At 39.7% G+C, this 17,503-nt stretch overlaps 1 protein-coding gene across 1 annotated transcript in view; it reads right to left on the reverse strand.

The window, feature by feature from the left end:
* stard13a (StAR-related lipid transfer (START) domain containing 13a) overlaps positions 1-17,503 on the reverse strand; it is a 74,798-nt gene that overhangs the window by 50,205 nt on the left and 7,090 nt on the right. The window contains exon 2 of the mRNA XM_017489771.3: positions 12,461-12,491. Coding sequence (XP_017345260.1) covers positions 12,461-12,479 — 19 coding nt within the window. The 5' untranslated portion in view covers positions 12,480-12,491. The remainder of the gene's footprint in view (positions 1-12,460; positions 12,492-17,503) is intronic.

The following is a 17,503-nucleotide window of genomic DNA, read 5'->3' on the forward strand; positions in this document are numbered from 1 at the left end:
AGTGTGAAGAGGTCATAGAGTTATTATGTGAATAGGTCAAACTGCTTAAACGCTTGGCTTATTATCTTTTAGTTATGAGAGTGAGGAATGTAAGTCTGAAGCCACTGATAGAGCCTGGAAGTTCAGAGGGTTAAACTGAAACTGAATTGTGTGGAATAAGTTATTACCTTAAATTTGAAATAACATCAACTTCCTATATTTTCATTCTGGCAGCTCATAAGAAATTTAAACCAAAGCCTGAAGCTCAATCAGCAAACTCCTGTTTTCTTTGCCCAGACAGAAACTTAGTGCCACCCAAGTGGGTAAAACCAGGTGGCACAGTCTGTCGGAAAATGTTTGTTGATGCCAAACCGTCAAAGTGAGAGAGAGAGTACAAAAGAGAGAAGCTCTTTTAGGTGCTGAATTAGCACTCTTGTTAAAATTACGCCGCAGTTCTACTAACAGTACAGCAAGATAATTAACCAATCCTTATAAATTAAACAAATACTCAATATGAATGTTTTTCTAAAGTATGGTCTCTAAGCTCTGGTGTCATATCCCATATTTGAGATGCTATTACTTAGATGTATTACATGCTACTTGTTATATTGGAATGGATTAAAAATGTGGTGTACTTTACTGCTGAGCAATTTTCTCTTTACTGCCTGGAAACACAGCAGATTTTATTGTGTGGGTTTTGGGTTTTCATCAGAACTGAATTCCACACAGCGTGAGAATAATTAGACTCATGCACACATTTACTATGACACACACATGCACATATGCACGAACACACCCACACACACACACACACACACACACACACTCACACACACATTCTACTTCCCCAAGACACATATGTACACATATATACACATAAATACACCTAATCAGATACATTCAAGTTAGTGAACCCAATGTCCCAGTCATTTACAGCCAAAGTAAACATAAAGAATATATCCATTCAGCAAAATTACTGTGATATACAGTTATACATTTACATACTTAAAGAAGCAAACATTAACTCAGGATCACAAACATGTTGTTAGAGCAATAAGTGATATTTTGTCAAAAATAAAGTAAAAAAATATATATATAAAATGTCAACCTAAATCTCTACAGTGAATACTAATTAGATTACAAACCATTTGTATACATGTGATCTGATCATTCACAGCACAATGTGACTTGTTCTTCCCTATCCTTTCCTATTTTACCCTGTCATATCCTATCCTATTCAATCCTATCCTATCTTATCCAATTCCTTCCTGCTCTATCCTATCCTATCCTGTCCCGTCCTATCCTATGCTATCCTATCCTGTCCTGTCCTATCGTGTCCTATCCTACCCTATCCTATCCTGTCCTGTCTTGTCCTATCCTATCCTGTCCTGTCCTGTCCTATCCTATCCTGTCCTGTCCTATCCTGTGCTATCCTATCCTTTCATATCCTATCCTATTGTGTCCTATCCTATCCTATCCTAAGGAAGATGAGGAAACATGTTTTTGTGTCCATCACAATGCAAACCACAAAGTTACTTTAAAAAATGGCCCAATCAATAATCACTTAATCATAATATGTGAAGTAATTAGTACTAATCCCACTCTAATCCCCCCCCCCCCCCCCCCCACACACACACATGCTGTGGTAAAAAAATTAATAATTAATTGACCAGATTACTAATTTAACAGACAATCCAAGAGAAATCATGCTTTTACTTGTCAATTTTAAGCATATCTTATATAACTTCTTTAAACATATCTAATAAAAATCTTTCTTTCTATGAGAGCATGGTTCATAGTCTTGACGTATTTGCTAGGTCCAGAGTGTGCACTTCCCTGCTGTGTGATGAAAGTGTCCTCTGTCTCCTAGCAGCCTCACTCCTGTGGATCATTCCCATGGAGCATGCCTGAAGTTCCCAAGTTGAAGAATGCTGCTCTGTGTTCTGTCACATCAGTTCCCAATGACAGAGGCTGAAAACCTACATCAAATGTCATGTTTCTAATCAGGTTACATACACGTGCATTCACTTTTCCAACATAGACATCAGACCTACTAACCACACACACACATACACACACACATATGAACACACACAATGGCACATGGAATCAGTAATATACAAAAGAAAGTTTTAATAAACAAAAGACTTTTTAAATTACTAACCTCATTTACATACTTTTTTCGGTAAGTTGTAGTTAATTTTTCTCACTGTGCCAGTATATGTGAAAAGAGTCAAATCTTAAACCATCAGACAGCATGTAATACACCTTTCTCCATTTTGTAAATATTATAAAGATCTATACAGTATACAATATATGTCAACACCACAAATGTTTGCAAAAGAGTATTTTTTTTCCCATCCATCTTCTACCGCTTACTCCTTCTTCAGGGTTGCGGGTAACCTGGAGCCTATCCCAGGAAGCATCAGGCACAAGGCAGGGTACACCCTGGGTGCCAGTCCATCGCAGGGCACAAGCACATACACACTCACACACCCATTCATACACAACAGACACTTTAGACACACCCATCAGCCATCAGCCTACCATGTATGTCTTTGGACTGTGGGAGGAAACCAGAGTACCTGAAGGAAACCCCCCCACAGAACAGGGAGAACATGCAAACTCTGCCCCAGCAGGAATCGAACCCCGAATCCTGGAGGTGTGAGGCGAATGTGCTAACCATTAAGCCACCATGCAACGCAGTATTTTTTTTATTTATTTATTTAATCAGACAGTCTGATGAGGAGTAATTCTGATGATAGATCCAGATACAAAGGGAACTGTGGAAATGTATAAAAAGATGAAAGTAGTACATGGATTTGATAAGTCCTGACCAGCTCAGGAATTTGACCTCAGATTGCTTTATATTACTTCTTCCTCAACAAATGTCCTTCATCAACTGTGTAAGCAAAATGCATCTGTAGGAGATGAAACCAGATGATTTAAGAAATGGCATGTAAAGAAGAATCCAGAAAGTAACTCTAGTGTACTTCAGTAAGGATTGTGGAAGTAATAATAAATAAAAAAAACTATGTGTAATACACAAAGATTTCCAGGATACTCCCAAAGCTCAGATTAGTTGGGGTGTACTGTATCAGTGTACTGACATTTAGCTCTCTCCACAGATGCGCTGGTCTTAAAGTCTGAGCTTTATTGACCATTAAATTGGCCATTCATGGACATTCAGAGATTTAACCTGAAGCCAGTCCACAGTTGTCTTCACTGTATGCTTTGGGTTGATGTCTAAAAGGTAAACTTTCTGAGGTCATGTGCACTCTGGAGCAGGCTTTCTTCAAGAAAATCACTGTATTTCGCTGTATTTATCCTCTATTCTGATCAGTCTTCCAGTCCCCGCCTCTGAGAAAAACCCCCATAGCAGGATATTACCACCATCATGGTTCACAATAGGGATGGTATTAGCCAGTGGATAGGTAGCACACTGTTTTCAGCAGACGTAGCTCTTTGTGCCCAGAGAATTCAATTTTTGTCTCATAAGTCCAAAGAATCATTTCCCTCATGCTCTCTGAGTCTTTTATGTGCTTGCCATATGATTTTTACTCAGGAGTGGTTTCTATGTGGCCACTATACTGGTTGATGGCTGTCCTTCTGGCAGGTCCTCCCATCTCTGTGGAGGATTTCTGAAGCTCTGTTAGAGTGGTCAGTGGGTTCCCAGCCCAAGGCATTCTAAAGCTTACTGACCAAGCCCTACTGTGTTTGGCCAGGTGGACACCTCTTGAAAGAGTTCTGGTGGTTCCAAACTTTTTTCCATTTCACAGTGATAGTGTACATTTTGCTCCTCGGAACATTCAAAGCTTTAGAAGTGTTTTTTATACCCTTGCCCAGATCTGTGTCTCAACACAATTTGATCATGGATATCTACAGAGAGTGCTTTGGACAAAACAAATTCTAAAAATATGTTTTCACTTTGTTATTTTGGATTATTGTATGTAGATTAATGGGAATATTAAGAATCTTATAAGTATTGTGTCATCATTATTATTACATTATTGTTATCATTTATATTGACTGCTGTCAACAAGACTGAACCATTGGAGTGTACATGAAAATACAGAAATTTGGTGATGTTCTAGTTCTTTAACAAGCAAACATCAGTATCTCTGTTTGGCAGACAGGAACAGATATGGTAAGAACACTCACTGAGCTTTAATGAAATTGCTTCATGTTGTGAGAGAGCCCTGCCCCCAACATATCTATACTCTCATTCAATACCTCCTCATAGCAGTGCTCTGCTCACCTCACCTCTCTCTAGGTGGTGACCCCTTTCTGCAATTTGTTTACTTCACTAGCTTATTCATCTACTCATTGATTTCATGTGAATGTTGATTTGCTATTTTGTAAATATTTCTCACTTATAGTTCAGCTGGTTGCCTCTGTAATAAGTAATGAGAAAGAAAAAATTACAGTATGACAACCAACGTAATATAATTTAAGCTAACACACAGGTTTAATCTAACACAGTAATTTTAGCTATGGTCTTCATATTAGTACACCACCCTGTTTTGAAAATCAAGGGATGCAGTGTAAACAACCTTTTCTGTGATAACATTACATGTGGCAAGATTGCATAAGGACCCCATCCAGGGTGTCCCCCAACTTGTGCCCCAAGTCCCCTGGGATAGTCTCCAGGTTCCTTGTGACTCTGTGTATAAGCAGTACAGAACTGGATGGATGGAAGATTGCATAAGGATTTAGAATAACTACTAAAGATTTCTTAGTCTGTAACGTTTGGCTTCAACACATACAAAATTGTTTTCTATATTGATTTATTTCAGAACTGATGAACAGCAATGGCTGTGTGATGTAATGCCCAAGCCCACCCTGAAACACATCTGGCCAGAGCTTTATGCTGATTGCTGATAATATGACAGAAAATATATGAGTCAGATATAAGATAGCCATGTAGATTCTGACTCTAGAGTCTCTCTCACTCTCTCAATCACTAGTGCGAGCAACAGTGCACAGACACTGGTTACACTGTTCTTGCATTCTCTGGTGGAGATAGACATAAAAATCACAACATTCCCAAATGTTTATCAGTATTAGTATTCTGTATTATATCTATCTAACACCCTCAGAATGTGTTTAAAGACAAATGAGAAATAGAAAAGAAGAGATCCATCACATCAAACCCACTCTTTCCTGCAATCACACAAACAGTCTTTGTCTGGTAACATATTATGTCCTCAGGCCATGGAAAAAGAGTGAGTGGACGCTCCTATGGAAAAATTCTTCCCTTTTTTCCCCCACATCCTGTGAGAAACAGGAATGACAGGGACAAGAGCACTCACTTACTAAGAATGGAATGACAGTACACACACACACACACACACACACACACACACACACACACACACACACACACACACACACACACACACACACACACACACACACACACACACACATGTATGATGCATCTTCCCATGTCTCTTTAGGTCATGGGTTTAGGGGACATCAAAATGAGAGGATTAGGCCAAAGTTGGAATGGAATGGAAATTTTATAGTCAATGTGGCTCTTAAGCTTTTAAGTATCTATAAAATAATGCAGTGTTATGCCATTTTAATTCCCATGATGAGATGAATGAGGTAAATCCCAAAGTCGGATTTGGACAGGGACTTTTGAGGAATTATGTTTTTCCCCCCTGTTTTATAGAAACTGGTAACTATAGAATTGAACTGTGAGTTGAACCTTTCTTCATGATGGTGAATAATGTCCATTTGAATGTTTAGGCACAGACCAGTGTAAGGCATGTGTGTATATTTTTTTGTGTTTATATCTCCAATAGGCATAGACACATATTATCACTATCCCGCTCAACAATGTAGCATAACATGTTTCTCATTTCCAATTATATTCAGTGTACTGTCAAAAACAATATCACAAACCTATAAATGGAGAGGACTGACATATAATACATTCAGTAAAATAAACAATGGAAAAGAAATCAGATATAAAGCCACCCTGTCTAAAAGCTCATCAAAACATCATACCACTATTGAAGACAGTAAAGCAATAGGAGAATTTTCTTTCCAATTCTTGCTTTATCATAAATATAAAGCACCTGTGGAAAATTGGAGACATTTTCTATGTTTAATATTCACCAACTAATTTTACTCCACATTGTTTTAAAACCTAAACCTACTGATGTAAAGTCATACTGCACATAATTCATTAAATTGCTTAGTTGTTATTAACTTGTCTCAGACAAGTCTTTAGAAACTATTCTACCTTTCTACTTGATTATTGAAAATGTTGTGCAGTGTGTGTATTTAACTCATGAAAAATTTGTTGTCACTACCATCAATATCACATGTATCTCAGAGGCTATGATAATCCCATTCATCCTACACTGGCAGTTAGAAGCGTTCCCATGACCCACATACACACACACACCACACATCCACAAACACAGACTGCTGCATTCTTCTCTCCACCGTCCCACTCTTCTGCTGTTTCCTCCACACACAGCTGTTTCAAAGCAGGTAAAGGCAGCATGAGCATCTCTGAGCCTATAGCACATGCAACAACAGCTGTCTGGATTAACTAATACATATTAAACAGAGGAGAGGGTGCAGAGGGAGGAGTGCCAGTGAGTGCCAGTGTGGCACAAAGTACACTCTCCTATCTGCCTGCCTCTCTCTGCCAAGTCACAAACGTAGGGTAGAATGACCTACTAAACATGCACACACAAATCCAATCATACTACATACAAAAAAAAAAAATTAAGATACACATCAAAGTGACCTGGATGAAGCTCTGAAATGTGGCATTTAACTAATGTTTAAAATACCTAATATAGCTCATTGCCATGTCAAACATTAACAATTAGCTAAAGTTACGCAAATGAATAGACATTAAACGTGTGTGTGTGTGTGTGTGTGTGTGTGTGTGTGTGTGTGTGTGTGTGTGTGTGTGTGTATACAAGCATTAGTAAAAGTAAAAGGAGGAGGTCATGTCACAAGAACTAAAATTCCTGTTGGTTTACCAAAATTTTCTATTCTTGATATTTCTTTCTAACCTTATTACTCTCAGGTTATGGGAAGATTATGGAAATGTGACATAAAATTGTTAATGAATTCATCCATTAATTAATTCTGTAAATACCCATGGTCAGTATTGTAGTGAAGGACAAAAAATATATTTGTAATATCAAATAATTTTAAAGTTATTGCATTAATTAGATAAAAGGAATTAATCACATCTGCTGTTCCATGTTGAAAATTCATCTTAAACACTTTATTTTATATCTTCCTGCAGTTCTTGCCTGCTTTCCCACGGAAGCTAAGCAGGGTTGAGCCTGGCCAGTACCTGGATGGGAGATCTGATGGGGAAAACTTAGGTTACTTCAGGAAGTGGTATTAGTGAGGCCAGCAGGGGGGTCTGATTGGGGCCTAATGCCCCAGTATAGGAACACTATACTGTAAAAACAGCACTGTCTTTCGGATTAGAAGTTAGGTTCTGACTCTTTGTGGTGATTAAAAATCCCAGGACACATCTTATAAAAGAGCAGGGGTATAACCCTGGTATCCTGGCAAAATTCCCCCATTGGCCCTTCTCTATCATGGTCCCCTAATAATCCCCATATCTGAATTGGAATCCTCTCCACTAAGAGTTGGTGTGTGGTGGGCATTCTGGTGCACAATGGCGGCCATCGCATCATCCAGGTAGATGCTACACACTAGTGGTGGTTGAGGATATCCAATGCCAATCCACCTGGTTCTAGCTAAACCACCTATACAAATACCAAACATAAAAAATAAATCACTTGCATAAAAAAATATTATTTCCGGTCTGCTCTGGAAAAAGACAACCTATCTATTTATTTATCTATACAAATACCACATCCCAAGCATAACCAACCACATAACCAAGCATCCCTTTGCTTATACTGTACAAATAACGTCTCATACCTGACAGGAATATCTATAGATCTGTAGTTATCGGTATTTATTTTATTTCCTTTATCTTTTCCTCCTTACTCTAATTAATGTTTTTTTTTTTCTCCCAAACCCCTACCATCTTTTCACACCTGATTATCTACCTACTGTCACGTCAGGTTTAAAAAGATTTAAAGTTAAATAAAAGTCAAACCAAACACCTGAAGACACTATGAACACGTGAAAATGAAAAACACAAAACAATACATACGAGACAAGAGAGCAAAATGAGCATAACAAGGATAATGTGGCAACTGAAGATAATTAAAGCAAGACAAAGAGTGCAGTGCAAACTGTGACTACATACACAAGTGCTTGTTCACATGAATGAGAATCAGGTGCAGGTGGTCATGTGACAGTGATGCAGAGGTGCAGTGGCTTCTGCGAACTGAAGTCCAGACCTCCCTCCGGCAATCCATGACAGAACCCCGCCTTAAGGTGCGGCTCCCAAAGCATGTAATAAGTTTGGGTGGGGATCCTGGATACCCAGACCAGAGGTCCAGTGTTTCAATGTTCTCTTGAGTGTCATCTCTCACAGGGCAATAGAGGATGCTTGACATTTTTTCTGGGGAACAGATGCGGGACGGTCTCTTCCGTACTGCAGAGAGATGACGCGATTGCCAGCACGCAGTCATTGGGGGAACAAAGCTCAAGGCGAAACCTGAGCTGGGAGTGATGTTAACCATGCAGCTGCAGGGGGAAGTGATGCTCTCCGCGAGGCCGAAGGGAGGTGCAACGTCCTCCACGAGGCCAGAGGTGGGGGTGACATTCTCCACGAGGCCAGAGGGGGGAGTGACATTTTCCGCGAGGCCAGAGGGGAGAGGGACATTCTCCGCGAGGCCAGAGGGGATAGGGACATTCTCCACAAAGCCAGAGGAGAGAGTGACATTCTCCGGGAGGCCAGAGGGGAGAGGGACATTCTTCGCGGCATCCTCAGCGTAACAGGAAGGCTGAGCAGCATCCTCAGTGGAACAGGAAGGCTAACGGCATCCTCAGCGGAACAGGAAGGCTGAGCGGCATCCTCAGCGGAACAGGAAGGCTGAGCGGCAACTTCAGCGGAACAGGAATAATGAGAGGCATCCTCAGCGGAACAGGAAGGCTGATTGGCATCCTCAGCGGAACAGGAAGGCTGAGCAACATCTTCAGTCAAACAGGGAGTCTAAGCGGTGTTATCCATCAAACAGGCAGGCTTGGAGGAATCCGCAGAAGGGGAGGGATGGTGGGAAAAGATCTTATGCATGGCTTGGAGCCATGCTTCTGTGGCCCTGATCCATGATTCCCTCCCCTTTGGTTCCAATTTCATTGACTCCAAAATATTGTTTTAGGTAAAAAAAAAATATGTTGCATCCATTTTTAAGTTAAGTAAAAGTTAAAACAAAACACCAGAAGATACTATGAACATGTGAAAATGAAAACAAACACAAAACAATACATATCAGATGAGAGAGCATAACATGACCACTTAAGACAATTAAAGCAAGACAAAGAGTGCAGTGCATACTATGACTATATACACACAAGTGCTCATTAACATGAATGAGAATCAGGTGCAGGTGGTCATGTGTCAGTGATGCAGAGGTGCAGTGGTTGCTGGGAACTGAATTCCAGAGTTCCTTCTGGCAATCCATGACAACTATAGAAATAGCAACCTTCATCCATTATCTATCTACAGTGGAGGAAATAAGTATTGGACGCGTCGACATTTTTTTAGTAAATATATTTCCAATGAGGCTATTCACATGAAATCAGTATTACCTCAAGAAATCTGGAAATATAAAGAGTTAAAGTCCATAAATAAAATTATGTATAATAAAGTGGAATGACACAGGAAAAAAGTATTGAACACACTAAGAAAAAGCAGTTCTAAAAGGCAAGGTAAGGCAAAGAACCAGCTGAAATCCGTAAGTAATTATACCCCCCATCCGTGCAAGTTAATATCAGTTGGGTTAGTAAATTGATGGTCTTTAAAAAAAGGTGTCACACAAGTATCATCTCATGATGGTTAAAAGCAAAGAGCTCTCCCAAGACCTTCGGAATCTTATTCTTGCGAAACATATTGATGGAATCGGATACAGACGTATTTCCAAACTTCTGAATCCTCCAGTAAGCACCATTGGGGCCATTATCCACAAGTGGAAGCAACATCACTCCGTCATCAACCGGCCACGCACAAAAGCTCCTTCCAAGATTTCTGACCAGGGAGTCAGAAGAATTGTCAGAAGAGTAGCCCAAGAGCCAAGGACCACTCAGAAAGAGCTCCAGAAACACTTGGTGGGAGCCGGTAATATAGTCACAGAGAAAACAATAGGTGATGCACTCCACTGTTCACGCTCACCCCGCAAGACTCCGTTACAAAAGAAAAGGCATGTTGAAGCTTGTTTAAAGTTTGCTACAACTCATTTGGACAAGTCTATGAAATATTAGGAGAGTGTAGTCTGGTCAGACGAGAGCAAAATTAAATTTTCTGGCTGTCATGTTTGGAGAAGAAATGGCATTGCACATCACCCTTAAAAGACTATACCAACAGTGAAGTTTGGAGGTGGAAGCATCATGGTGTGGGGCTGTTTTTCATCACATGGTACTGGCAGACTTCATATAATTGAAGTACCAATGAATGGAGCCTTTTATCGGGTGATTCTTGAGAAGAATCTTCTGCCATCCACCAGGATGATGAAGATGAGACATGGGTGGACCTTCCAGCAGGACAACGATCCAATGCATACTGCAAAGGAAACTCTCAATTGGTTTCAGAGAAAAAAATCAAGGTGTTAGAATGGCCCAGTCTATAACCTGACTTGAATCCAATTGAACACGATTTAAAGAGAATATGTTTAGATGAATGGGCCAAAAATCATGTCTGAATACTGTGGCTGATTAATTTCTTCATACTTCATTTCAAATATTACACTTTCCCCCCATACCTCCCCAACTATATCTCAATCACATCCATGATCTTGTCTTGTCTTGTCTTGTCTACTCTGTCTTATAACTGTCCTTTCCATGCCCTGCACCCACCACTCACCCATACTAACTTTTGAATACAAAGTATAACTCATGAAAACTTGAATAAAATAAAATAAGTAAAGTCTTAATGGTCCTCCAAGTGTGTGTGGATAGTGCAACTCACGTAAGGGAATGACAAAGCAGATGTTTACCACTTAATGACTCAACGACACATTGTAAACTTCTGGACATCTGCTGAAAGTTCACACACTAAAATATACATTGTATTCTTCAAACTTTCACACACACACATATTGTCACAAAAAATGAAACCTGAAAATACATACACAAAGACACACATGCACCACCACTGCCTGTCTCCATTAAGGTCATGTGAGAGGCCGTTCAGAGCTGAAGACTGGCACAACCCATGACCTCAGAGAAGTCCCAGGGGCCCCATTTCACACATGCACACACTTCCCCAGTGCCGTTCAGCAGGAGACCTCCTGATAACGACTCTGAACAAGTTAAACCCAAGCCCTCCGCAAACACTCTGAGTGGGGTCATGCTGTATGAGAGACGCCCCCGTGCTGCTTAAGAGTGGCCAGTGTGACGCCTGGCTCTGTCAATCACAACCACAAACACTCCCTGAACAGGGAAGGAAGAGAATAGAGTTCTCTAGACCATGCTCAAACAAACACACCAACACAGTCACCAAGAAATTGGCGGATAAGTTTGAACGTTCATAAACAATGAATAAGCTTTTTGGCAGAATATTGAATTCACCAAATAACCATGGGAGAATTCTTAGAAACATGGTAACACACCTCGCGCCACTCATTAGCTCAACCTATTATCATTATTATAGTGATTATTATAATCTCAGTATTGTATACATACACACATAGAGTTCATCTGCATACTTTGGAAACTTATTTCCAAACAATTCCCTCCTACACTTCTACACCCATCTCAGTATACCACAAAATATAAAAATATTTCACAATCCTGAGTTAGAGATGACAAAACACTTCCTGGAATTACCAAGACATTTTGGTAATGTGTTGATAGAAGTGAATTTAAGAAAGAAGGGTTAAACCTTATTTTAATGAGCTTCTAAAAGGTTGCCTATTATTTAATGTTACATCAATCAGCAATTCACTCCAAGCATCACAAATCCAAACAGATTTCTGTGGTGCACTCCATTCTTTTGTTAAAGAGTGTTTTTCTATGAATGTGTGGTGCACAGTAAAAATAACCTAACATTATATTTTGGGGTGGTAGAGTTTCAGCTTGCCAAAAAAGCCTGAGTCATTCCCGAGAATCCAATTTTGCCTTCATGCATGGAAATGGATATTAGGGAAGAGGCCTTGTGTGTGTGTGTGTGTGTGTGTGTGTGGTGTGTCTGTAGGAGGAAGCATGAGAGAGAATACAAGTGTGTTTAGACTTATGCAAGAGTGGAACCCAAGATTTTATTTTTATAGCAACCTCAGTACTGCGTACTCATCATGAACACACACACACACACACACACACACACGTTCACTTGTACATCGAGGTCAGTTGGTTCACTTACCTATTGCTCCAATGTCCATTTTAAGCTGCACCTGAAATTGCAAAGATATGTGTGAGCTGGACACAGAGAGACAAAGCAGGAAAATCTCTTTCACCTATGACCTCTGACCTCTTAAGGGTGATTAATGACATGAGAATGCTTATAATAACATATCCAAATCCAAATGGGGAAAGAGGTATTTAGGCACCAAAGTTTACAACAATATCATTAATGTAGAATAATTCAAGAAGAACAACTAAAATTTTTAGTGTTTGTACTGTATATTATAAACGCTCATACATCTACCGTAATTAAACAGTCACACAAATAAGAACTACTTTAAGGGAAAAAGTGTATAATTTAGATAACTATTTAAAACCAGATACGCATCTCAATTAAACATAAATACTATATGGCCAAAAATTTGTGGACAGTTGACAATCACACCCATGTGGGTGTCACAAAGTATGAAGCACCCAATTGTCTACGATATCTTTGTATGCTGTAGTATTGCAAATTCCCTTCAATGGAACTAAGGAGCGCTGTTCCAGAATGACAATGTCCCTGTGCATAAAGTGAGGTCCATGAAGACATGGTTTAATAAGGTTGGAGTAAAAGAACTCAAGTGGCCTGCACAGAGCCCTGACCTCAACCCCACTGGAATCTTTGGGATGAACTGGAACACCAACTGCATCCCAGACCTCCTCCCTGACATCAGTGCCTGACCTCACTAATACTCCTGGGGCCGAATACTCCTGGAGCCACGCTCCAAAATCTAGTGGAAAGCCTTCTCAGAAGAAATGAGGATATTATAAAAGCAAAAGAGGACTAAATCTGGAATTGGATGTTCAAAAAGCACATGAGTGTGATGATCAGATGTCCATAAACAAGATGTTCTCAAACCAACATCTTGCGCTGTAAGAGTGCCACATGAGTATGTGTTTGTGTTGGGAGCTGACACAGATGTTCCGGTTCAGAGAATCCCGGAATGCTGATCTTGCTCCCCTAACAAGTTCTCTCTTTCATTTAAGGCATCAATTACTCAGAGAGTGCGAGCAGACAGAGAGCTCCTACACGGCAATCAATAGCAACTCTTTTTCCACCCAAGAGCTTTACTATGATAGCCACGTCTTCACTGTGTCTTGTTCAGTGGTGCCCCATGTGAACAGAAGAATGAACAGAAGCCTTTTGTATTACTTGGAATAAATCACCACAGTGACTCTGATCATGATAAAGGGGTTACCACAAGATGAATGAATGAAAAAAGTCATTACAATACAGAGAAACATAGTACACTGACAACAAGAATGTTTGGGTGAGATGACAAGTGGAGTCATAAAATAATTTTAGTTGTCACATGCATGATGCATATTATAGTTCAGGTGGATCAGATGCACTGAACACTCTGTAGGGCATGCCAATTTGTATTAGAAAATGTACAGTATATACAGTATATATTAGTGAATAAAAGTTTATGTTCCTCATTATTGCTAATTTGGTCATTTGCCATTTCCAGCCGACTAGTTAGCTCATCTTGCAAAGGGAGGGAAAGGTTAAGGCTAGTACATACTTCTGCTGAGACACATCAAGTCAGCTAGCACATCTTTTTGAGCTGCTGCTCATGCTGCATCACAGTGCAGCTGATTACACTTAGAGGAAGAGAAATGCCCTCTTCTGTATACATGAGCTAACAGACACTCATGGTTGGCTTGTGTTGGCAGGGATGAGAGTGACACCATCCATTCCAGACAGAGAGCACAGGCAGATTGCTCTTGGATCCCCAGCCAGGATTTTAACACATGATCTCCAAACAATAGGGTGAACACTTTTCTGTTGTGCCACTCAGGAATTTTTCACCACTTCTGAAATGAGTCCATGCCACATGCGGACATTAAAAATAAGTTTTTGATGTTCACCAGGTCTGGGCCAGATGTAAAACCATTCTTTGTTAACCTGGGACATTTCTAAATCTTCTAATTACTTATTCAGTACTCAATCTTCTACTGTATCTGGAGCCTTATAAACTGAAATCCTCTCTTCTTGCTAAAACACAATGTTTTCTGATTTTAGCAAGCCTCTGTGGTCTGCAGTCAGGCAGCCAGAAACCAAAGAACCTAAGAAATGTGGATAACCAGGCCGAATGACTTGCATTTCTCCCTCCAATTGAACTAAGTGATTTCTGCAGTGTGTTTATACAGCCTAGGGGCAAATAATGGATTCTTTTAAGCACATCAGTCCAGGGGCACTTTATGATCTGGTCATGCGCATCCACCCTGGCTGTGTGTAGTGTAGCCCATTTTTCATCTGCTGTTTTGCATGTCTTGATGCCTGGATTATGTGTGAGGCTGGACATGAATGTGAGCCCTGGACAATTTACATTCTGCTCAGACATGCATGTGGACAGCTGCATTTTATCAGTCACACTTGAAAAGAAACCCTCACTATAAATAGCTTTAAAAAGCTGTAAACCTTTGGAGCCTAAAACTTTACTACATATACACCCTTCAGAAATAACATTAAAACCACCTGCCTAATATTTGTAGGTCCCCTTTGTGCAAAAACAGCTCGGCCCCGTCGAGGCATGGACTCTACAAGACCTCTGAAGGTGTGCTGTGGTTTCTGGCACCAAGACACTAGCAGCAGATCCTTTAAGTACTGTAAGTTGTGAGGTGGTGCCTCCATGGATGGGACTTGGTTGTCCAGCACATCCCACAGATGCGCAATCAGATTTAGATCTGGGGTGCTCCCCAAGTGCATCACTGAGTGTTTGGTGCCCATGATCTGATCGCTGGTTGTCCTTCCTTGGACCATTTTGGTAGGTACTAACCACTACCGAGAACACCCCAACAAGACCTATTGTTTTGGAGATGCCCTGACCCAGTCATCTAGCCATCGCAGTTTGGCCCTTGTCAAAGTCGCTCAGTTGCTTACACTTGCCCATTTTTTCTGCTTCCAACACATCAACTTTGAGAACTGACTGCTCACTTGCTGCCTAATATATCCCACCCCTTGACAAGTGCCATTGTAATGAGATAATCAATGTTATTCACATCACCTGTCATTGGTTCTAATGTTATGGCTGATTGGTGTATATCAAACTATATCAAAATATCATTAAAAGTATAGGCTTACACTGCAAAAATGAAGTACATTCTAGTAATTCTTTTGGTATTTTGTATGAATTGTCCTACCGATCCTATGTAATATAAGAAGCACACCTGTAAAAACAAAAGATCAATGTCATGTATAATAACACAACAACAACAAAAAAAACCTAATGTGATTGGATTTCAGTGGGAGTTAATGTTTTATTATTCCCCTGTTATCTCTCCTTCTGATTTAGGCATATAGCTTTTGAGATGTGTGGATGGTCAACATGGATTAACCTTGCATCATCATCTCTATGACCCATTAAGGCAGTAAGCCTAAATTCCAGGCAATGCCCCATACTGCAGAGTTTCTAGAAATCTCTAATTGCCAGTTAACCCCCCTGAAAACAGAGGAAATTACTCAACTCCACTTTAATGAGAGTAGCCTACACACTTGACCTTGGAGTTTTCTTTGCTGTATTTTAATCCTATTCTCAGCCACTGGGACACTTATTGCAAAGCCAGTGTTCTCCTTAGATTCCTTCAGCTCAGTCACATTCATAATTATCCCATGAACATTATTGTACGCATTATGTTTATAATGTGTTTTCTCAGTCAATAAATAGAATAAAATAAAATTTCAAAACAAAGAGCATGTTGCAGTTTCAATTTTCCCTATTGATGAGGATGTAGAGTAAATGGAAGGTTGACAGATTACATACTACATACTGTATGAATTTGCAATCCCTGTGCAATATTACTGAAACAGCATGCTTGTGCATGTGATATTGCATAATTGTTCTCGTTTATTACATTTGGGTATCGGGGGGTACAATATTAAGTAGGTGGTTTTAATGTTCTGGCTGAAATATATATGATTTCTTTTTAGCCCAGACTGTAGATTCATATAGCCTACCATTGTGACAGTTGATTGTCTACATTTTGTATGAATTGGTGCGGATATTTTTCAACGTTTTTTCAATATTTTCAATCTATAACACATCATCAGCAGTGAATAAGAAGGCATATGTGAACAAGAGGGTTAGGGTCAGTGCTGTTTCAGTGACATTGCACAGAGATTACAAAGGGGGTTTTGAAGTTATGGCTGATCGGTGTATATATCCTCCTCTATGAATAAATAATGCATTCATAAAGTCATCTTCCTTCAATGATTTTTTTTCATCCCAGGAGAGTAGGCCAACTCACAGGAGCAGGAGTCATAAGCTTAAGAAATGCCACAAGGCCTCACAAGAGCTGCGGCTTGAGTACTATGCATGATCTCTGGTCCTCATTTGACATAGTTAAAAGTTTACACTAAATAATTTCACTGACACTTGAAAAATGTGATTGCATATAATAAATAACTATTTATTTTTTAAAGCCTTTATTGGTTGTTACTGCAGCTAATGTACATGTAGGGGCAATCCTGCAATTAGATAACTGGAAATGTCTCTGTCACGTGAGGGAACAGGCAGACAGATGCAAATTAATTTAAGATCTCTTTGTACTGGTAGGCTGGCTGGCCTTTGATTTTAAGGGGAGGTGGTGGTGTATCAGAAGGGAGGTTGGTTGCCAGTGGGCTTGGAAATACCGGTTTAACCCGTAAGAACCCGGACCCATTTCTCCTTATAGGAAAAATATGGGGGATATGAAACTGACTAAATGGACCACATAGAACACATTTCTGAAGTTATTTTTGAAATACGACCTCTCCTTGTGAGAGATCTGTAATGTTACATGTATGTCAAATTGGACGTTTATAGTAAATTTTTTATGTTACATATATGTTACAGTGGGCATTTATTCCTCAACTGGAAAAAAAATTGTCCTTTTTTTGCTTAATAACACAGATTTTCCTGTTTATTTGCTATTGCACAACATTTATCAAAATGATTACTTTGCTGGGTAAGTATAACCAAAAAATATTTTTCAGAAATAATACAGTTTTAGCATTTTATTTGCTTTTCCACAACAT

Source organism: Ictalurus punctatus, chromosome 16 (genome assembly GCF_001660625.3).
Source record: "Ictalurus punctatus breed USDA103 chromosome 16, Coco_2.0, whole genome shotgun sequence".
Classification (NCBI taxonomy): Eukaryota; Metazoa; Chordata; class Actinopteri; order Siluriformes; family Ictaluridae; genus Ictalurus; species Ictalurus punctatus.